We start from the raw sequence: 23,292 nt of genomic DNA, 5'->3' as shown, positions 1-23,292 counted from the left end.
TCCGTCGTTCACCAGGATCCACTGGAGAGATTTATGGACGTTTTTCCTGCTCGGACGAGTTATTCTTCCGCCCGGATGACAGCCGAAGCTCCAAGGCCACGACGGGCTTTTATGGGTACTTTGGACTTTTTGTTTGATTTCCTCGTTGCTTTTTTTGGAGCAGAAATTTGTGATTTTTGCCTTTTTTTTTTTTTTTTTTTTTGCCAGAAATGTGTGTTCTTCACTGTCACACACACACACACACACACACACACACACACACACACACACACACACACACACACACACACACACACACACACACACACACACACACACACACACACACACACACACACACACCGGCTGCTGGGAGCTGCTCGATATCATCAGTGTCACCGCGTCTTGAGGTCAGTCTGTGACTGAGAGGAAAAAGATAGAGATAAAGCTGAGCAGTTGCTCTCTACACACACACACACACACACACACACACACACACACACACACACACACACACACACACACACACACACACACACACAGTCTGCGCTGACTCCTCCCCCTTGTGCCCGCCCCCCTCCTCTCTTCCCTCTGCAGCAGTAGGTACATATGCAGTGAGCGACGGCTGAGGAAGCAGTTCAAGACGCCAGCCAAGAGGAGCAGACCCCCACTGGAGACAGGAAAGGACTATCTTACTCTAAGGATTGTCTGTCTGGGGTACGACACACACACACACACACACACACACACACACACACACACACACACACACACACACACACACACACACACACACACACACACACACACACACACACACACACACACACACACACACACACTCAGAGCAGCTGATGAACTTCCAGAAAGGTCCTGCTCAGGTGAGGCTCGCAGTCTGTTTGTCTTTCTTGCTGTCGGGAAATCCGGCTGGTTTAACTTGATCCTCAGAGCAGGACATCCAACGGCACCTGGTGGTGCTTCAGTGTGTGTGTGTGTGTGTGTGTGTGTGTGTGTGTGTGTGTGTGTGTGTGTGTGTGTGTAGTGCACGTGGCCCTCCCACATGAACGACGAGGGGACGGATGGTAAAGTTTTGGTGCGTTCAGCGGAGTCTTTTATTTTTGTTCAAATTTAGACCAAATTCTAATATTAATATTATATTATTATAAAGAAATGTGGATCTTCTGTTCAGCACCACGTCTGTTCCCACACAGCCAGACTGGATGCGTGTCCTTGTACGGGCTTCCTGCAGCATGTTATGAGTCAACGCTTTGGTATTATATTCAGAGCTGCTGCTGCTGCGAGTGAAACGATGATCTCAGAAGACTCGAGGCAAAGAGAAGCTTTTTCTCTGAGAGGAGAGTCGAGCCGCGAGGAGACGGACACGAGGTGGAGGTTTCCACGGCGTTGGTCTGTAGTGAGGACGGGGATGTTATCAGGAGGCCTTTTATCAAACACTGCCAGTAGAAGTTGTGTAAAAGAAGAGCAGACGGTGGATAAGTTTTGTGACGCGGCCTGCTGGCTGAAAGAGATTCTGGAACATGTGATCCTGCAGAGCTGCTCAGAAACTCTCCTGGTTACGCAACACCAAAACATTTCTGCAGGATCGACTCCATTAAAGTTTAACTTTGTGTTTCTGAGGAGGGCAGCTTGGGTACTTCTGTCTTTAACTCATCCTCTTCCTCCTCCTCCTCCTTTACAGCCAGTGACTCACCCCCTCCTCGTCTGCACTCTGCAGCTGAGCCGTCATCACCATGGAAACCCCGAGGCCAAACCGCAAGAGCGGCGGACGCGCCAGCGACGTGTCGCCGGTCCGTATCACCCGGCTGCAGGAGAAGGACGAGCTGTGCAACCTCAACGACCGGCTGGCCGTCTACATCGACAAGGTGCGCTCCCTGGAGGTGGAGAACAGCAGGCTGCAGTCTCGCATCACGGAGTCCGAGTCCGAGGAGACCCACGTGGTGACCCGCATGAAGGACAGCTACGAGAAAGAGCTGGCGGAGGCCCGCAAACACCTGGACCAGGTCTCCAAGGAACGGGCTCGGATGGAGCTGGAGCTGAGCAAGATCAGGGTGGAGCACAGGGAGCTCAAGGCCAGGTAGGAGGGGCTTCAGGGACAAGTGGGCGTGGCTACACACAGAACATGTGTTATACCTACATTCAACGTGTGTGATTATTTTGTGTGTCTGTCATGAGAATAAAAGAGTCGTCCTTACTGATGACGTCACGTTTGCCGGCTGCTGATTGGCTCCTGACGCAGGAGAAGGAACCTTTATTTTTTATAGATTACAGGACGGTCGTTTTTTATTCTACTATCAAGTGATAATTCAGATAAAAACAACACTTTTTAAATGATATTATCGTGAGTAATGTAGCCTCACCCTTGGAGCCTCCCGTTCACACCTCATTGCTGTCGTTCACACCTGAGGTGCTGCTACACCCTTTTTTTCTGCAGCAGGAATGAGGAGCGCGAAGCCAGACCACGACTTCAGCTCCCAACACCACATTCCTGTTGCTTTGTTCCACTCGTCAGGTGTGTGTGTGTGTGTGTGTGTGTGTGTGTGTGTGTGTGTGTGTGTGTGTGTGTGTGTGTGTGTGTGTGTGTGTGTGTGTGTGTGTGTGTGTGTGTGTGTGAAGAATTATTAAGTCGGAGCTGCTTGAGAAATGATCTGCATGTTGGAAATCAATGCAGTGGAGTCTGAATATGGAGTTAGAAGCTGACAGCAGGGAACAAAAGACGACATATTTCTCCCCGTTTGTATCTTCCAGACTTTTGTCTTCCCGTTAAATCGAGCCGTTCTTAATTTAATCGATCTCCATCGTCCATTAAAGATTTCTCGCTGCCTCATCATCCCGACGGGCTGGCTGGTTTGTTTCAGGTTTTATTCACTTTGGATTTGAGGAGAGAAGTTGAATGGGAGTCTATGGAGCCGGAGGCTTTTTGGAGCCGACCTCTAGTGGCACTCGCTGGTATTGCAGGTTAAAGTTCTCATTTTTCATACCTGGAAGCTGTATGTCTACTTTTATATACAGTTTATGGTCTCGTCTTCACCTTTGAACATACAATAAAGATCAAGGTCAATTGGGGTCGTTGGTATTCTCCGTTTTGGAAAGTGTAACTTTACCTTCTCAAAGGTGAAAACAGGTTTATGGCACCTTTATAATCAGCTGCATCATCGAGGGAAATAAAAACAGTTAATATTTTACGAGGAGCCTCGTAAATGTCAAACAGACCCGGCAGCGAAGATGTGAACGGTTGACGTCACCTGTAAGTTGTAACACGAGAGGTTTCATGGATTTGAGGAGTTCTGCAGTTATCAGGAGTCCATCTTGACTCTGAACATGTGCTGATTGAGTCGTTAACGTCCTTATAAGGAGCAGGCGGAGTCAGACGGGTGGGAGGAGCTGAAACTAAGAAATATTTCAACATGTTTTCAGTGTTGAAACAGGAATGTGTGTGTGTGTGTGTGTGTGTACAGAGTGTGTGTGTGTGTGTGTGTGTTTATGTGTGTGTACAGAGTGTGTGTGTGTTTGTGTGTGTGTGTGTCTACAGTTGGACCACACATGGGAGTGAGTGCTGAGGACAGACATGTGACATCAGCATTAGTTTGTGACATCACAAACTTAAAAACAGTTGCTTGGTGGATTTTTTTTGTTGTTGTCTCAGCATTTCGACACTTTCTCAGTATTTATGTAACACGTAGACCTGCTCTATAATTAACAAATTAAAGGTCCACTGTTGGACCTTTAACGTGGCGTGTTTGTATCCTGTATCGTCGGTTGACTTTCATGGTGTTGGTGACCGTGTCCCGAGCTCGTCAGTCTGTGGTGTTTATATTTGCACATCCTGCTGGTGTCTGAGGATACAAAATAAATAAAAAGGCGAGTTTTAATGTGCGAGTTTTGAGAGAGAAACGTTGATGATTCCTGTTTGAATTCCTCTCGTAACTGCAGCTAGTAGCAATGTCATTGTTTTCCAAAAAGGAAGCAGGTCCTTTGACGGGTGGAGGTGGGGAGAGGGAGGGATTGGTTGCCATGGCGCTGTGGGAGTCTTTGGCTGGGCAGTGACTCAAGAGTTTTTTGTGTGTTTTTTTTATGGTGTCCTCTGGAATGAAGCTGACTCGCCGTGACAGGAAGTGGGTTTATAAATACAAGCTGACGGGCTGCAGAGTTTTGAGCTTCGGGAGGCGACAGCAGCCGGACGGCGCCGCGACAAACGCTCACGATACGTCCGACTTTTAGATTTAATTTTCTCCCAGATCCGACAGACCGCCCGGCAACAGGTGGAGCTGCTCAGCGCCGCTCGGCCGACGGCCCGACGCGACATCTCACACACATTTCTTTGTAAGCATAACTGCTACAGGGACCACATGTTGACCCCCATCCCCTCCCCTCCCCCCCTCCCCCTGAGGCTAAGCCTCAAGCTGTTGGGTCGAGGTGTCAGCCGTCCTCCCGCAGCACTATTTGCCCGGTGAATAATGCACATCTACCGGACCGAAGCAGGAACGTTGAGCTGTAAGCAGACGTCTGGACCTGAAGCCTGACGATCAAAACAAAGCTGAAACACACCAAACGGGAGCAGCGGGACCGGCGTCAGGTCCAGTCCGGTGGGCGGATGTTCAATGTTTAAAGACGGTGATGGCAACAAGAATTCACCGTAAAGAACACAAATGACTGCAAAACACACGGATGAAGTGTGAAGCGCTCGCTGCAGAGGAAGCGTGTTGTGTACGATGAAGTGTTTGAGCACCTCGACGTGTTCGGCCATGTTTTCGCCTCGACTTGACCGACCAGACCGACTGTAAAATAAAAAGCGTCTGGGGAGCGCCGTCTACCTGCCGCCACACCTTCACACCACTCCCTGCCGACGTGGGCGGGGCCAAACTCAGCCGCTGTAGTTTCCTGCTGCAGGTCTGAAAAAAGGCTCGGCTCTTTATTTTAGTTCAGTATTTAACCAAGTCTGTTAAAAAAAGGGGCGTCGGCTTTCGATTTGACGGATTTTAATGCAGCAGCTGATCAGTTACATGCAGGCAACAGATAATACTTTACTTTTTCATTATTTAATTACTTTACCTTCAACTTTATCGAACGTGTTCGAAGGTCAAATCAAGACAATATCTTGAAAAGTCAGGTACTTTTTTTTTCAGCACTAAACTCCCTGTTGGGCTTCAGCAGAATGACCAGAATTATAAACTCCAAATCACAGACTGTTTGTAAAAGTGTTTGTAGGTCTGAACAATGAGGCCGATGCAGAAGCACCCCCTGCCCCCACCACCACCACCACCACCACCACCTCCACCTCCTCCCTCCAAACAGAAGACTTTGATGGAAAACAGATGCGGCGCTGAATGGCTGCCGTACGGCGCCGCCTCCACTTTGCTTTACTGGTGTGCGATTAATGAGAGAGTCGGTCTTGGGCTCCATCGGATCAGAACTCGGTACCAAACAGAGGTTTTTGGCAGGCTGTGTGTGTGTGTGTGTGTGTGTGTGTGTGTGTGTGTGTGTGTGTGTGTGTGTGTGTGTGTGTGTGTGTGTGTGTGTGTGTGTGTGTGTTAGTAAAGTTTCCATCGAGCCAAACCCTCGATGAGTCACTCGCACTAAACCCCTCTAAGATGGTGGTCGGCCTCCACGGCCTCTCTCCCCGTCCGTCTCTGTTTCTCCACCCAGACGAGGTGGCAGCGCTTCAACCTCAACGATTCCCGTCTCCACCGGCTCGTAGTTACGTAACATCGGTTCCGTGTGCAAAAAGCTAATTTACCTCCCGACATGAATTTGGATCCGAACGGGATGTTTGGTTCTGCCGTATAATCAAACAGGGCGCCGGCCTCTTTCAACTTTCACATGTTCTGCATTAACTTTTTGCTTTTGTTTATAAGGACTGATTACTCCTAATCAACGTTCGAACATCTTGATGTGGTTTCCTCTTCAGTTACTGAATGTTGGGTTTTTGGTCGGGATCTAGAAAAAAAATGATCCGAACTGATTAGAGGATATCGTGTCGCCGTCACGTTTTACGTCGTCTCGGTGTGAAAAGTAAGGTGCCCTAGGTTTATCCTGACTGCACCACAGGCCTGTCAATCAAACAGACACGCCCCCAAAAACAGGTCTTCTTGAATCTTCTTTTCTAATGAATGAGGGATTATTTTCAGATGGACCTCCAGAAAACTAAGAAGAAGGAGTGACTTTAGCTAACAACACCGAGATAACTGATGGACACATTTTATTCACTTTGGATTTGATGAGAGAAGTTGAATGGGAGTCTATGGAGCCGGAGGCTTTTTGGAGCCGACCTCTAGTGGCACTCGCTGGTATTGCAGCTGAAGACACTTCTGGATCAGAACCATTTTACAGACCTGAAGCTACGAACTCTTTTATAAACAATCTGACGTAACTTTACAGTCTCGTCTCAGACGCCTGAAATAAAAGTTTCATTTTTAAAAATCTGTTGTTTTCCCTCAAACACGATGTTTTATTCTAACATCGGATCGCCTGCGTTCAGACAATCACAGGAAAGCATGTGAAAGTCAGCAGTTTACAGCTCACCTGACATTACTGCGGCGGTGTGGTGAAGAAAGAAAAAAGAAAAGGTTTTTTTCTGTATCCTGTTTGATCTCCAGTCCTCAGCGAGCTCCCGTCTGGACTCCAGGATGTTAGCGTTGCGTGAGAGCGGCCGGTCGTCGGGGCTCGTCCCACAACCGCAACCTCCAAGCATCAAATCCTTTTTCTTTTTTTAATTTCTTTCTCTTTCTACTACACATGGCTTTTATTTAGCTGACATTTAGCAGCACTCAGTTTTTCAGGAGTTTTTCTGGCCTCGGTTGGCGGTGAATCCGTTGCCTCGACGACGGGGGGAGGTACACTGGGTTTTTTTATGAATGCAAATGAGAGTTGAGTACCAAGATACAGATTGAAACTAACTCGGTTGTTGGCAGAGTAGTTTAACCTCTTATAAAAAGAATTAAAAAAAAAAGAAGTGACTCATTAACTCCAAAGATGATTACAGGCATTTTTTTTTCATCATGTGATTTCTTTTATTTTTGTTAATGACACAAAAAAAAGTGCTGCTGAAGGTGAACCAGTGAGGAGCTGCTGACACTGATGAATCAACCACTAACCATGCAGGGAGGAACAAGAGCTGCTTCATGCGTCACACACACACACACACACACACACACACACACACACACACACACACACACACACACACACACACACACACACACACACACACACACACACACTGTGTTATCAGCGGGCCTTTCTCTTTCTCTTCTTGCTGACTGACGCTGTGTTCGAGGCTCAGTTTGAAGTTTTGTCTGCGAGACGAAGAGGAGATTCTTCTCCGTTCACAAAGTTTGTTTTTTGGTGTGTGTGTGTGTGTGTGTGTGTGTGTGTGTGTGTGTGTGTGTGTGTGTGTGTGTGTGTGTGTGTGTGTGTGTGTGCGCGCTCACCTCGACATTTGCTCTGCTTTAAGACTGGAAACACTGAGAACTCTGTTCCCATCTGCCACATGTGTGGACGGGTGGTCCTCTGGCAAAGGCTGCGTTGTTGAAACTCTCTGGTGATTTATCGCTCACACACACACACACACACACACACACACACACACACACACACACACACACACACACACACACACACACACACACACACACACACACACACACACACACACACACAACCCCTGCCATTGTGTCCTCCATCCCAGGAAATGGTCATGTGCCAGCCTGTAATGTTTATTTTTCGCAGCCCTCTGGTGTTCAGATCTCAATCGAAGGTCTTCACGTCTCTTCGTCTAAAAAACAAGTTGGTTTTGTCAGAACATGTTTTTTCTAAACTTACCCGGACCGGCCAATCAGATTTAGATATGTAACTGACAAAATACATTTACTACCACAGACTGGATATAAAAGAGTTCGTAGCTTCAGGTCTGTAAAATGGTTCTGATCCAGAAGTGTCTTCAGCTGCAATACCAGCGAGTGCCACTAGAGGTCGGCTCCAAAAAGCCTCCGGCTCCATAGACTCCCATTCAACTTCTCTCATCAAATCCAAAGTGAATAAAATGTGTCCATCAGTTCTCTCGGTGTTGTTAGCTAAAGTCACTCCTTCTTCTTAGTTTTCTGGAGGTCCATCTGAAAATAATCCCTCATTCATTAGAAAAGAAGATTCAAGAAGACCTGTTTTTGGGGGCGTGTCTTCTAGTTCTGAGCAGGAAGTGACCATACTTGGATGAGCTCGGGGGAGGAGCCAGTGGTGGATCTGACTGATCTGATTGGAAACCTGACAATACTACGTCCCGCCCACCGATAGCTGTAACCTGACTGCACCACAGGCCTGTCAATCAAATAAAAAGCACTTCTGCATCGGCCTTATTTTTCAGACCTGGAAGCTACGAACACTTTTATATATATATATATATATATATATATATATATATATATATAGTCTATTTTTTTGCTACTTTAACATTTTATATAAGAGTGTTTTGTCTTAGCGACCTTTGACCTCAGTACTCGTCCGGTCTCTGAACTGGTTCCATTTCTATTTCCGGGTTTCCGTGTTTGTTTTTTATCACTTTCCTCTTCATCACCTGCAGCGTTCTCCACAGAGAGCCTCTCCACTAAACTAGGAAGGAGGAAGGGTGGGACGGGAAGGGCCCCCCCCCCCCTGGTTGTAAACACAGTGGGCAGCCCTCCCAGGTGTCAGTGTGTGCAGGGAGGAGGCTCCGCCCCCTGCAGCTACTTTCACACACAGGAAGATTCTCAGGATTTAATACGTGAAAAATAGAAAGCGTGAAGTAGAAATAAGTGTTTGGTTTTGCTGCGAGTGGAGATGACGTCCTCGTCCTGCAACAGGACGGACTCGGACGGCGACGCTCCGCAGTGAGAGCTTCAGATTTGGTTTGCAAAGTAGTAAAGAAAACAAACAAAAAACCCACAGAGCAGGCTGGTGGGTCGGTGCGAAGGTCGATGGAGCTTTGATCGGAGCCGTGGTCGGAGTTCAGAGCTGCTGCTCCACCCTGCACGCTGTACAAAGAAAGAACATGCTTTCAAATGACTGAATTAATGTTCCACGTTTACGTTTTGTTGTCTCATAAAACCTTTTTTTTTTTTCTCTGTATAGAAATCAAAGACCGATTTCTTTTTTTTTTAAACCTGCAACAGAAACGTCGACACCTCATTATTTTTGTTTTATTTGTATTATTATTTCTGTGCGTCCTCCACAGCGTGGTGGAAAATGTGCTTGAGGGGGGGGGGGGTCTTGGTTGGTTGCCGCGGCAACGGCATAGCAAAACAGGGGCGGGGAGAAGAGAGAGAGGCTTTTTTTCTCTCTTTCACTCCAGGAGGAGGAGGAGGAGTTCGTTTCTTGTTACCAGGGTGGACAAAGATAGCTGTGAGTCATCCTGGAGGCCGGGAGCCCAGCCAACACATTCCTCCTCCTCCTCCTCCTCCTCCTCAGATTTCTTATCTCTATTATTCCCTCTTTTTCTGCTGTCTTTTTCACATTTCCATTTCTCCCCTCCACCTCCCCCCCCCACCACTCCTCCACCTCCCAGCTCACACCTTCTCCATCCAACAGCTCCCATTTTCTTTCTGTGCCTTCAAATGTGTCAGTTTTAAATTATCTATTTTTACTCTATAAAAAAAAACAACAACTTGATATTACATCTAAAATGCTGCTGTAGTGATGGAAAAGCTTTTTATTGTTATTACTATTTTTATTTTCTTTGGAAGTGTGTGTGTGTGTGTGTGTGTGTGTGTGTGTGTGTGTGTGTGTGTGTGTGTGTGTGTGTGTGTGTGTGTGTGTGTGTGTGTGTGTGTGTGTGTGTGTGTGTGTGTGTGTGTGTCTGTGTGTGTGTGTGTGTGTGTGTGTGTGTGTGTGTGTGTGTGTGTGTGTGTGTGTGTGTGTGTGTGTGTGTGTGTGTGTGTGTGTGTGTGTGTGTGTGTGTGTGTGTCTGTCTGTGTGTGTGTGTGTGTGTGTGTGTGTGTGTGTGTGTGTGTGTGTGTGTGTGTGTGTGTGTGTGTGTGTGTGTGTGTGTGTGTGTGTGTGTGTGTGTGTGTGTGTGTGTGTGTGTGTGTGTGTGTGTGTGTGTGTGTGTGTGTGTGTGTGTGTGTGTGTGTGTGTGTGTGTGTGTGTGTGTGTGTGTGTAATTGGTATTCCTCCTCTCGTTCAGGATGTAAAAGATGCTCTGAGGAACAAAGGTCAGTTTTTTAGAAACAACTCGTTTTACTCGATTTGAAACTGGCGGGTAGTTTTGCACTTTATTTCAGTTTTAATCTGAATTTGTGATGTCGGCTCGTCTCCTGCTGGTTTATACTGTAAATATTAAGTGTGAGATCGTTGACAATTAAGTGCAGAGTGACTCCATGGCCTGATGGGACAGATCATAGCTGTAACCTGACTGCACCACAGGCCTGTCAATCAAACAGACACGCCCCCAAAAACAGGTCTTCTTGAATCTTCTTTTCTAATGAATGAGGGATTATTTTCAGATGGACCTCCAGAAAACTAATAAGAAGGAGTGACTTTAGCTAACAACACCGAGATAACTGATGGACACATTTTATTCACTTTGGATTTGATGAGAGAAGTTGAATGGGAGTCTATGGAGCCGGAGGCTTTTTGGAGCCGACCTCTAGTGGCACTCGCTGGTATTGTAGCTGAAGACACTTCTGCTGACGTGATTATGCAACGATCTTCGTAGACTTTACAGAGTTTCATGATTTTTGGCACCAGCCAGCAAATATTTTATGCGGGGGAAAAAAATAAAGTTAACATAGCAGATCGTTTCACAGTTAAATAGACAGATTTTCCCTCTCGGTTCCTGGTGGAGACCAAAAACAGAGCTGAAAGAGAAATATTTGACGTAGATTCCACGACTCCAAATGAATGATAATGTTGCTCACGACAAACTAAACGAGTTTAACGTGAACTTACCGCTGCCCCCAAGTGGCCAAACGAATCAGTTCTTGCAGTTGCAGTTCTAGAGTCTTGCATCAGTGTCGGATGTCATTATGCTGATTAAATTTGGACCCACTCACAAACTGGACCTCTTCTGAACAACAGGCCATCTGGGAGACTTTTATATAATTACCCATTCCAGTTGTCATTATGAATGTTTTTATTTTTTTCCTGGCCTTTTCAGCTTTTTCTTTTTCCCTGAAAATTGAAATCCCCTACAAAAGTTTTTTTCTGGAGCTTCTTGAAAGCAGCAATAGATACAGATTGCTGCATCATAATAAACCAGTAAATCACAGTTTCACGTTTTGAGGTTGATGTTTTGAGGATGAACTCCCGAGGATCCGCCTCGTCCTCGTCCGCCGCCGACCGCGAGGACTCTCGGAGGTCTGGAAGCCGTCTCCCGCAGCAGATGGCCGTTATTAGTGACAATGAAGACTTTCCCACGAGGCCTAATGCGATAACAGGGAGTCCATTTCCTCCTCGGCAGTGTCTGATCCACCTTCACTGCTAACGACGTCTCTCCGTCCCCTCCTTTCTCTTCGGGTTCTGCTGGACATGTTTTGTTTTTCCGCGGCCGGATCCGAGTTGTTCTTTGTTTTTTCCTGAGCAGCGCTGCTGCACGAGCACATGTGCCACAAACGTGAACTCTCTTCAACACCGAGTCCCTCGAGACGGAGCTTAATGGCCTCGCGTTCAGTTCGGAGGATGAATAACAGCAACTGAAATTCTTCAGTTAATGTCAGCGAACAACTGCAGCAGTTGGTGTCGAAGCTCTCGTTATCGGACGCCTGCTCGCTTCCAGTCAGCACATAGAAAAGAAACTTCTTCCAGAGAAAAACATTAATTGGATGAATAAAAACGGGTTTTGAAGGACTGCAAGGTAAAACCTCTGACCACAAAAAACATTTAGTAAATTATATGGAGGGCAAAGAATAACTTTAGCATGACAAATAATAAAAACATTTGGAAGCAATAAATAAATGAAAAGTAGAAGTAAAGTAAAGACATTATTTTTATTGTGTTATTCTAACAAAATATATTCATCTTTATGTATTTAAACATTTATTTATTGCTTTATGTCTCCATTTAATTATTTCTAAGCGAATCAAACCTTTAAAATCTACAAATCAGAAGCCGTCCGTACTGATTTAGTGAAGTTTGATCCTACAACTTTGTTGGCAGAAATGTAGTTAATAAAATCTGTATGAAAATGATCCAAGACAGTAACTTGACTATTTCCTTTTTCATTGCCAAAATGTTTTTCATGTTTATTTATGTGTATTTGTTTGCATCACATCTGAAAACGTGAGTGAAGTCAAAGCCGCATTTCAAACGTGAGGCAGTGACCTTTAAAAAGAAAAAGAACAATTACAGAATAAGATGTGCAGAAGCTTCGACTTGAAGCCACTTTAAATGCAGCGTGAGATGAATTGCACAGCTCTGACAAAAAAAAAGGCCAAGTCGTCAGTTCCCAAACTACAAAGTCGTGAGTCGAACAAGGTCGGGTCAAAACCGAGTAAACAGCTGGACACATTTGAAATTAGTGCTTTTATTTTGAAACCAATACAGGAAGTCATGAAATTCGGCCAACAAATGGTACGACTTCACGTTACGAAACATATCAAACGGTTCTGAAAAACTCAGGTGAACTGGCGCAGGAGGGGGGCGGAGTTTAGAAGGAAACCAGCAAAACTAACGTCCACTTCCTGTCGTTCGTGTCTCCCCAGGAACTCGAAGAAGGAGTCGGAGTTGGAGGAGGCCGTGGGCCGGCTCAGGGACCTGGAGGCGACCCTCAACTCGAAGGATGCCACCATCACCACCGCGCTGGGGGAGCAGCAGCGCCTGAAGGCCGAGTTGAAGGACCTCAAGGCCCAGCTGGCCAAGGTAACGGCTCGACGCGTCTACGTCATCAACAGGGAAAACTTTGTGGCTTCAAAAGAGGAAAATCCTCCAAACAACCAGAATGCTTTGCGGTCTCTTCCTGTGGGGAAGTAACTTTAAAAGCGGCTTTAAAACGGTCCACAGACTTTGCTCAGGTTGTTTTAAAATCACCGGTTGCCACCTGTTAGAGCAGCAATCAGCGGTCGGAGTGCCGAAACCGCAGCGAGTGACATTTGAAATGATCGTCTCGTCTTCTCGGTGCAGAAACGTCGCGGCTGAATTATGAATTTTACGCGGCGCCTCCAGGCAGCTGATTATGAATGAGGACGAGGTGGCTGCACTCTTTCTGCTGTTTGTTTTATCAATGAATCTCCCCTCAGCACCGGCAGGCGTACAGCTGTGGCCTCGCTCCACCTACTGGCCAAACTGAGGAACTGCATTTTTTTTGGCTGCACAGTTTTACACCTCCAGCTGTTTAACAAGCGTTTCTCGCTCTCTCCTCCCAGTTGGACCTGAACATCGCCGACGCCAGGAAGCAGCTGCAGGAAGAGATGCTGAAGAGGGTGGACGCCGAGAACCGCCTGCAGACCATGAAGGAGGAGCTGGAGTTCCAGAAGAGCGTCCACGAAAAGGTTTTTATTCACCTGTCCGACGTTTCATCTTCCACCTTCAGATGTGTCTGGCAGATGCACTAACACATCAAACACAGTACAAATAGAAACATCTGCAGATAACTAAATGCTCGACTCATCAGTTCTCGCCATAATTAAATCGTAATCTTTATTTTTGTTGCGGCTTTAATCGAAGTTTGAACCTAAAACAGCAGATGTGTGTTTTCCAAAGGTTGACCTAACGAGGAGCCGCCTAAAGATTTCCCTCCAGGAGCTGTGCACCTCTAAACTAGTAATCAGTGCACAGCGACGGACTGATCGATACGATTAAGTTGATTGACAGAAGCAGGGTTCTACAGGTGGACTGTTTGTTTTGGTTTACAGCCGATACGAGTGACTCTAACGTGAGAATCGGCCTGTGATCAACACAGTTCAGACGAGTCCAAAGACAAATCCAAGAAACCAAAGCTGAGTGCTCCGGTCGATGGACGCCGCTAACAGTAAACTGCGTCGGTGTCTGCAGGAGATGCAGTCCCAGCAGCAGTGGAGGTCGAAGACGGTCGAGGTCGACAGCGTGCAGCGGGAGTACAAAAGCAAGCTGGCCGACGCGCTGATGGAGCTGCGGATCCAACACGAGGAGCAGGTCCGCCTCTACAAGGCCGAGCTGGAGAAAACCTTCAACACCAAGGTACGCCGCCAGATAGCTGCAGCCAGAGAACGTTGCATCTTTTAACTTGTGGCGATCAATTTAAACCTCTCTGTCGCCACCCAGAGGAAAAGTACGGATTTAACATTTTCTCAGATTATCTATAATCCCCAGTTTCCCCAAAAAATTGGGACGCTGTGTAAAATGTAAATATGACTTGTTAATTAAACAAAAAAGACCCGATTGTGTAGTGGAAATCACTGCATTGGCTCAGGAATACTCCTCGAAAAACCCCAATGTCTATGAACACAGTTTGTTGTTACATCCTCAAATGCAGGTTAAAATACTGCAAAGAAACCAGATTTCAACACGATCCAGTTCATGTAACAAATCAACTTTTTTGATTTGATTTCTGGAAATCAACAGGAGAGGGACCATCCAGCTTGTTATCAGCGCACCGTTCCCCCAAAAATTAGCATATATTTTTCAATATATATATTTTCTCCGTTTCAACATTTGACATGTTGTTTTTGTTCCGTTTTTAATTAAATATGTGTTCACGTGATTTACATCGTATTCTGGTTTGTTTACATTTTACACAGCGTGCCGACTTTTTGGGAAAAACGTGGTTTTATATGTATTTTTCTCTCATCGACATTCAGGAGACAAATGAATTCAGCTGTCCTGCGGGAACCCGTCCTGAGTGATGTTGTAAATGAAACTGTAACCTGTTTTTTACAGTAGTTGACAGGAAGCTATGACCCTCTGAGAGCGTATATATTTCAGTGAGGCTGTAACTTCTCTCTGTGCACCAGCTGGAAAGCACCCGTCAGTCAGCTGACAGGAACAGCCAGCTGGCGGCAGCCACCCAGGAGGACCTGCAGTCCACCCGCATCCGGCTGGAGGGCATGTCGGGTCAACTCAAACAGCTGCAGCGACAGGTACGCAACACGCCGGCTCTACGCTCCGTCTCGGTGGTTTTTACCGGTGAACTGAAACGTGTCCCTCTGAACCAGCTGGCGGTGAGCGAGACCAAGATGTGCGAGATGGAGGAGTCTCAGTCGCGGGAGCGCGACATGATGAGGCGGCGGCTGGAGGCCAAGGAGCGGGAGATGGACGAGATGAGAGCCCGCATGCAGCAGCAGCTGGAAGAGTACCAGGAGCTGCTGGACATCAAACTGGCGCTGGACACGGAGATCAACATGTACCGGAAGATGCTGGAGGGGGAGGAGGAGAGGTGAGTGGTGGTGCTTCTGCTCCTGGTTTGTTTTTCATTGTTTCCAATTTTGACATAAAAAGTCAATAATGGGACGTTGTGACATCACACGCTGCTCGGAAACCACGTAACACACATTTAAATACAGACCTGCAGTTGTGATGTCACTACTCGGTTTGTTTACATGTTGTTGGGGGAGTGTGTGTGTGGGGGGGGGGGGGGGGTAGGACCACCGGACCATGTTTTATAGGCTACGCTACCAATTGGTAGTTCTAACCCTAACGGGTTCTCCCGTCTCGCTGTGTGAAAACCTGTCCCTCCATGTCCCCCCAGGCTGCATATGTCCCCCGGCACTCTTCCTACCACCCAGGTCACGGTGACCCGGAACTCCGGATCGGGCCACGGCCACGCCCACACCAGCCGCCTGCTCCTCTCTTCCGCCGCCGCAACTGCCGCGCCGCCGCCGCGACCGCCGCCGCCGCCGCGACCGCAGCCGCCGCCGCCGCCGCCGTCACCTCCGGCAGCCGCAACTCGTCCGGGGCGAGCAGCACCAAGAAGCGCCGCCGCAACGACAGCGAGACCGGCAGCACGCCGGGCGGCACCGTGACCAGGACACGCATCCATCAGCACGCCTCCGCCAGCGGCCGCATCACGGTGGACGAGGTCGACCTGGACGGGAAGTTCATCCGTCTGAGCAACAAGGCGGACGAAGTGAGCGCCTTGTTTCACGCCGAAGACGCGACATCACGCCTCTTTGAGGTTTAGTTGTCTGATTATTGGTGGACTTCAGTTCTCCGTCCGATCATCCGTCTCTTCTCTTACGCAGGACCAGCTGGTGGGAAACTGGCTGCTGAAGAGACAAGTCGGGAACAACCCTCCTCTGATCTACAAGTTCCCCTCCAAGTTCACTCTGAAGGCCGGAGCGACCGTGACCGTGAGTTACGCTCAGCTCCTGTTTTAACTCGAAGGTACTCGAGTCGTGAAGCCGTGACGTTGTGACGAGTCGCTCCATGTAATCGATGAGTCATCAGTCTGTTCACATTTATTTCACGTTTTTAAAAAGCCATGAACACGTTTTTTTTGAAGAAACGTTGGGCAGGGAGAGAAAAGAACAACTTCAAGATCCAAAACAGGAATCCTGCCTCAATGCACAGATTACCATGGCAACACACAAACAACACCATTAACTGTGTGCAGCTTCATAGACGTAAACAGGAAGTTTGAGCACAATCAAAAATAAACTGGAAATGTTTGATCCTTCTTTTCTTTTTTTAAACCCTGTGACCTTTGACCTCTACAGATCTGGGCTGCGTCCGGCGGTGGAACCCACAAACCTCCCACTGACCTGGTGTGGAAGAGCCAGAACTCGTGGGGGTCCGGCGACCTGCTGCAGACCAGCCTGATCAACGTCAGCGGGGAGGTCCGACTGCACTCGTCTCACAAACGTTTCCGGTTGTCGTTGTCGTTGTTGTTGTTTGTTTTTGAACTCCAGCGACTCACCAGTCTGTTTCCTCGTCTCCCTGACAGGAGATGGCCGTGAGGAAAGTGACACGCATGCTGTCGTTCGACGACGACGACACGGTGAGTTCTCCGTCCATTCCTCCGTAACCATCCGGGGAAACGTGCTTCAGCGGCTGAGCTCGACTGTCGCGTTGTCGCCCCCTGCAGGAAGCTCACAGCACGAGCAGCGCCGACAACGAGTACAACCTGCGCAGCCGCACGGTCATCTGCGACACCTGCGGCCAGCCGTCGGACCGCGACGGCGGCGGTCTGCCCGACAACCTCGTGTGACGTTCCTCCTTCGTGGGCTTCGGCGAGCGCAGACAGGTGCTGCACACTGAGGGAACATCACAGCAGCAGCACACCTTAAATGTTAGAACAGGATTTTATTACAAATTTAAATAGAAACCCAGAGTATCGTGGATCACACACACACACACACACAACACACACACACACACACACACACACACACACACACACACACACACACACACACACACAGCAAAAACCTGATAATCTCCCATGTAGAGTTTTGTTCTTGTTATATTTATGTTTCTTCATTTCAATGGTATCAAATTTTCCCTTTCGTGGCAGTTCAGTTTTTTTTTTGTTCAACATCTCATTGAAACCGAGCGATTCGATAATCAATGACACAATTACTCAGAAATGACCCACGAAATAAACTTTTGAAAAAAAGATTTAGTCAGAAGAAGACGTGAAATGAAGCGTTTGGATTTGACTTGAATTTAATTTCTGCTGCCGTTCCTCCTTCAGGCGGCGTCAACCCGCTGATCTGCTCCATCATGTAACAACCGGACCGGACCGGACCTCCTCCTCTTCCTCTTCCTCCCAAAGGAGGACACGTTTTCGACCATCGGGATGTTTGTTTTTCATATTTATATTTTTTTTACATGATTGTGTTTTAATTTGTCTGCAGGTTAGATTTGCTTCCAGGGTTTTTCTAGCAAAAGGTAATTATTCAGCTTTAAAGTTATGTAACTGCTTGCGTGCTGCTGCTGCTTGTAACTGTAACACACACACACACACACACACACACACACACACACACACACACACACACACACACACACACACACACACACACAGGTCTCCATTGACCAGCGCTCGTGCTTCGATCCGGTTTCTAGAATTTATCTGCTGTGTTTTCAGAGCAGTATTTTTCTGTCTTTGTGCTACAAGAAAAAACTAAAAGTGTTTCAAAAGAAGCCAAAGACCGTAAAACTCAGGTTGTTTTATTGTTTTTTTTCACCGTTGCCTTAGACGTCACATTTCCTGTGATCCGGATCACTGCGATGCACAAAGAGAACCTTCGTTTTATTCGAGATGAATATTTAGCCGAGACGTATTCTGTCGTGTTTTTTCTGAGCGTCTATATAGAAAGAGGGGACTCTTGAACTCTTGAACTCTTGAACTCTTGTTTTGCCGGAGACGTTAACTAAGTGCTTCTTTTTCCCCCCAAAGAGGTTTAATGGTGATGATCGGACGTAGATCAATAATAAGTACCGTGTTTTTCAGGATAAATTTGGTGCCGTATATGCAGCGTATATTTACAGCTTTTCTCTTGAATCAACACTATTTTACTACGAAGCTGTTGCGTCTATTTACAGACTGCAACAGAAGCTTTAACCACAGATTTAAAAATACTAAATGTGCCTTCAGAAGACGGAGAGCGGCTCACATGCTTCGTATCTTGTGACTGTCAGTCGTCCACCAAATTGTGTTGCTCCTATAAAAACTGGTCATAAGGGCTTTATTATATGTTTTGTTTTTTCTTTGCTCTAATCTTTACTGGCTCTGCAAATCCTCAGGTGCTATTTTTCCTTTTTATAATTTGAGGGGGTGGGGGGGTTGTGGGTTGTGGGGTTTGTATGACTTTGGCTTGTTGCACTGCTTTTTATCGAGGACCTCGCCTGTTATGCACAGCAGGTAGATTTGTACTGTAGTCTGGCAGCTGAAGTCGTTTATACTCCAGTGAAAAGCATATCAAGGCGTTTATTGAGAATACTTGATTTGGTTTTGTTTTTCTATTTTACTTTATAGATTTAATTTCTGCCAAGTTAGATTCTTTCATGATTCTTTTTTGCAGTCTGGTGTTACGTTTAATTCATCGGTCAGTTCAGTAGAAGATACCATGTCAGTGTCACGTTTTCCCTCCGAGTTAAATGTACACGTATGTACGAGCAGGGTTTAAAACAGACGGGATATAAAAGAGTTCGTAGCTTCAGGTCTGTAAAATGGTTCTGATCCAGAAGTGTCTTCAGCTGCAATACCAGCGAGTGCCACTAGAGGTCGGCTCCAAAAAGCCTCCGGCTCCATAGACTCCCATTCAACTTCTCTCATCAAATCCAAAGTGGGCGGGACGTAGTATCTTCAGGTTTCCAACCAGATCAGTGAAGGCAGCTTTGACGTTTGACACTTAGCCGGGAAAAAAACGTGACAACGGTGTCCTCTAGTGGACTGACGGTTGTATTCCACACTACGGTCAGCCCTGTATGACGGCAAAGCATGTAATACGCACGACCGTCCACCAGAGGGAAGCGTGTCTTTGACGTAATAAGAACAGGTACTTAAGACATAGGCAGGTCATGTGACAAACATCTCTCGAGTCTGAGAAAATGAACTTTAACTCGACGGGACGGAGTTTCCGAACCATAAACACGTGGTTTTGTTTTCCTAAAGCACGTGACGCTGATACGTTCCCTCTAGTGGATGGGCGGTGTATTACACCACGGTACCGGGTCGCTACATGACACCAGATCAGGTTCTGACACCAAAGTGCCTTGAAGCCCGAGACAATCATGAGAGAAATGACCTCTGTTTGACCTCTGTGGCTCAGATATAGAACCGATTTTAAAACAAAATCTACGTGAAATTATGAGAAATGATTATTGTATTTAATATTGTGATATATTGACAACTAAATCCTCCCAATCAGAGCGTTTGAAGTGTGTTCGGGGTTGTTTGGGATCCTTTCTGACTGATTATAAACTTCTTCATGTGCAACACTTTTCCGTTTTCTTCCTCCAGAATCAAACAGCTGCCAAAGAATCGATGTGCTCTCATACAAAAGGCCTTTTGTAAACTCCTGAGCTCGTTAAACGTCTCGGTGGAGGTCTCATTAATCATTTTGAAGGATTTGGGAGGATTTCAAATTTTATACCCAAAGCCATTAATGCCAAAGTTGTAATTTCCTTGAAGTGGGATTTGTCTTCAGATCACGATGCTAAAAACACTTCGGTGAAGCTGTTGAGTTGACGTCATTAATGTCTTTTTTTAAATGATGCAGAGTAAAAAACTATTTTATAAACATTTTTTCGGTGACTGATGATTGTTTTAATTATTTTTCTTCATATAGAAAATAAAGAAACCCACAAATGAAAAGTGCAGATGTTTTTTATTTACATTATATACACGGTTCCCATGGTTACATTCAAAAAATATATGGCCTTACGTATATAAGCTACCCAGGATCATAGCGTCATGAAGCACAATGTACATTCTGTCTGGTTTTCTACTGTAATTATCAGGAAGATGAACTTCTGCTCAATTTTTTTATACACAACAAACCTGTTACAGTTGTCTGAAGTTAAGTTTCATTAACTGTTATTGACAACGTTGGAGCTCCTATTTTTAAAATTGTTTTCCCCAGACTGTTAAAAAGCAAATGAAACAACTTTACAAAGTTTTTTTTTTTTTAATCAAAATTACCAATCAGCCGAATAAACAGCCATTTCACCCAGATTAGAAAATAAAACCGAAACATCTCTGAGCAGAAACAGTTCCCTAGTTAATTGAAAATAATCCCATCAAAACACTTTTTTAATTTGTTTTGATAGGGACCCCTTTTGTCATAGACAGTATTCCAATCACAAACACTTGGGGGCACTGCTTCACAAAATATCAACCAAAACCTTTTTGAAGCTGCATGAAGCGTGAAAGTGATAAGAAGGCGTGAGTGTTGGAGCTAATCTGGGCTCAGACTGCACAGTGTTTGTCTGTCACCATGGTAACGCTGTCAGATTAAATCTCTGTCCAGTCAACGTCCACGTTTAGTTCCTCGTGTCGTCGGGGAGGAGGGGCAAGAAGCTGTCAATCACGTCTACGGAGGCACTCTGTCGTCCTATTGGTCGAAGAACACGTCGTAGGATATGTTAAACGAGGCGGGTAAACACTAGACTAGACTTTTTTGTTGCTGTTCTGCGATGATGTCACTACGAGGCCCGTTTGGTGTTCCCAACGTTCGTATTCAGGAAGAAGCTCTATAAATATTTAAAGATGGCCGACACGTCACCACTTCCTCCCAAAAGTGAAGCAAAAGTGCGACAGAAATGAGCACCGCCGTGTGGCAAATTTTGCGGCCAAAGTCTGCGGTACTGACCAGAAGGGGTGGAGACATAGTATCTAGGCCCCGCCTCCTGTCCCGCAGCCACACACACGTAAACACACTATTTGAACTTCACAAACACAAGCTGCCATCTTTGTCGTGGATGCTCGCTGTACGCTGATCGTTTTCTAGCAGTCTAGCTAGCAACATATCAACTACTTGTTCCCCAGTGATTGGTTGAGGGCGGGGCAAGAGGCGGGGCCTCAACACCACATCTCCACCCCCTCCGGCACTTCTGCACAGACTCCGGTTGCAATTGCCTGTTGATAGATTGGATCAGCGGGAAAAACCCTCTGCCTGTGATTGGCTGTTACAGACAGGGACCAGTTGATTGACAGCTAAAACAACAATCACAAGTGAGGCAAGATTACAGGACCATTCAGACACAAGGCAACTGAAGCGTCTTTTACTAATGCACATATATGCATTAAAAATAATTCCAACTTTATATACAGTCTATGTTTGGCACTTAGAGTTGCATTATGGGTAATGTAGGCACCACATATTAAAGGGGTAAGAAATATCAGAATACAAAAGATTAAGTTTGTGCTTCTGCTGCCGTCCATTGTGAGTCTGACTGTTAAATTAGTGGAGAAGCCCTTTAAAGTGAGCAACATTTTTTCCTTGTTTTTGGGTGAACTGGCCCTTTAAAAATGAATCCAAAACATTCATCATGCTGTTTTATTTTTGGCTTGTAATCCCATAACCAGTGTTTGTGCCCACACTGACCTGTGAAAGAAGCAAAATGTAAATGATCTTCAGTCCCATAAACTTTTTATATTTCTCTTCTACTTCTATATTTACAAAGTTGTCACCTGACGGCAGCAATAAACCGCACAGGAAACGTTTCTGTCCATGAATGCCGCATTTTGGAAAAACGTCAATGACACAAATCACCGTAAAACGCTGCGCTGCTAAAAACAAAAAAGATCTTTGAAGAAGTCTGAATAAAGAAACAGTTTTTTAAATGGGCAAAAGTTTCTGTAAAGAAACTCAAACAGAAGCAAATCAACAGGAAGTCCAGCTGTGATTCGTTCATCCAAAACTGCCTGTTTAAAAAGCAATAAAAAAAAGAAATATTCCCCAAAAAACGGAACAAACACCTTTAAAAAAAATGATTTCGTCATGTGGTGATGAAGACGGAAAAACCAAAATTGAAGTCAGCTCATCAGTAGCAGGTCAAACATGTGGAAAAGTAAGAATTTTAATTGAATGACTTTCCCACGTTTTTCTGTTTTAAACCGTGCAGTCCTCTGGTGGGTTTTTGGTGACGGCGGCCCGCTGTGCTCCTCAGCCTGGATGACAGGTCCTTCACGGTGAAGCGAGTACCACTTTCAGCCCACAGGGGGGCGCTACTGAGTCTAAAAGGAGAGCATCGTCCACAGCAAGCGCTCTCCGCTGCTCTGTGGGTGGTCGACAGCTTTTTACTGGCAGAGAAGAAGCACATAAAGTTTGCTGTTTCTTCATCATCCCTTAAAGTGAAGAGGAGGAGGAAGAAGAGGAGGAAGAGTGGGGAGATCTCTACTGTGAAGCTCACTGAGGTGTTCTCCTCGGGGAGGGGCAGGGGGACGGCGGGCGGCGCACCGGAGGCAGGTCGTAGTGTCCCGGGATGTGGCTGTTCACAGGGAGGTCGTAGTGGCCCTGGGGGTCCTCGTGAGGGGCGTGGCCAAGGGAGCTCTGACGCTCTGGGATTTAAAACAAACAAACAAACAAACAAAAAAAAAAACCCAGCAGGAATAAGAAAATATGTCCGTTTAAATTTCTGATACAAAAAACAAAAATCCTCAGATTATCATGCATTTTCATTTGATATTCATTTATCTGTTAAAGACCTGTAAAACTAACTCACTAAAAAAATACTGTAATAAATACAGATTGATTGATTAATTGATTGCAGGGCGACAGAATAAAACTGCACTCAGAATAAAGACATTTTACCAGAGGATTGTTCTTTCTTTCTTTTTAATAAGCACATCTATTGTTTTATTGTTAAAGCAGTGGAAAGTGTTTCATTTTGTACTTTGCAATTGTTTTGTTGTGATAATAAACACATTTTTAAAATTTTTGTGACGTGACTGATTCGTAGTAGAAA

General features: G+C 46.0%; 2 protein-coding genes across 3 annotated transcripts in view; one reads left to right on the top strand and one right to left on the bottom strand.

Annotated features, from left to right (window-relative positions):
• On the top strand, nucleotides 1–20,200 carry LOC138630607 (lamin-A-like). Its single transcript, XM_069715067.1, is given in 15 exon segments — nucleotides 1–115; nucleotides 577–696; nucleotides 1,679–2,074; nucleotides 12,666–12,822; nucleotides 13,326–13,451; nucleotides 13,954–14,118; nucleotides 14,892–15,017; nucleotides 15,093–15,313; nucleotides 15,626–15,770; nucleotides 15,773–16,003; nucleotides 16,119–16,226; nucleotides 16,593–16,712; nucleotides 16,820–16,873; nucleotides 16,961–17,119; nucleotides 17,570–20,200. Coding segments are annotated over 12 exon segments (1,920 nt in total). The 5' UTR covers nucleotides 1–115; nucleotides 577–696; nucleotides 1,679–1,730; the 3' UTR covers nucleotides 17,084–17,119; nucleotides 17,570–20,200.
• Nucleotides 20,194–23,292, bottom strand: part of pear1 (platelet endothelial aggregation receptor 1) — a 40,863-nt gene continuing 37,764 nt past the window's right edge. For both annotated transcript variants that reach the window (XM_069715054.1, XM_069715053.1), the window contains one exon: nucleotides 20,194–22,885. In XM_069715054.1, coding sequence (XP_069571155.1) covers nucleotides 22,734–22,885 — 152 coding nt within the window. In that variant the 3' untranslated portion in view covers nucleotides 20,194–22,733. The remainder of the gene's footprint in view (nucleotides 22,886–23,292) is intronic.

This window comes from Brachyistius frenatus, unplaced genomic scaffold, assembly GCF_029030835.1.
Source record: "Brachyistius frenatus isolate BFR_SWC_R1_liver_20210118 unplaced genomic scaffold, ASM2903083v1 Contig_137, whole genome shotgun sequence".
NCBI lineage: Eukaryota > Metazoa > Chordata > Actinopteri > Embiotocidae > Brachyistius > Brachyistius frenatus.
Note: the sequence above shows the minus strand (reverse complement) of the source record. Positions and strands in the feature narration are given on the sequence as shown.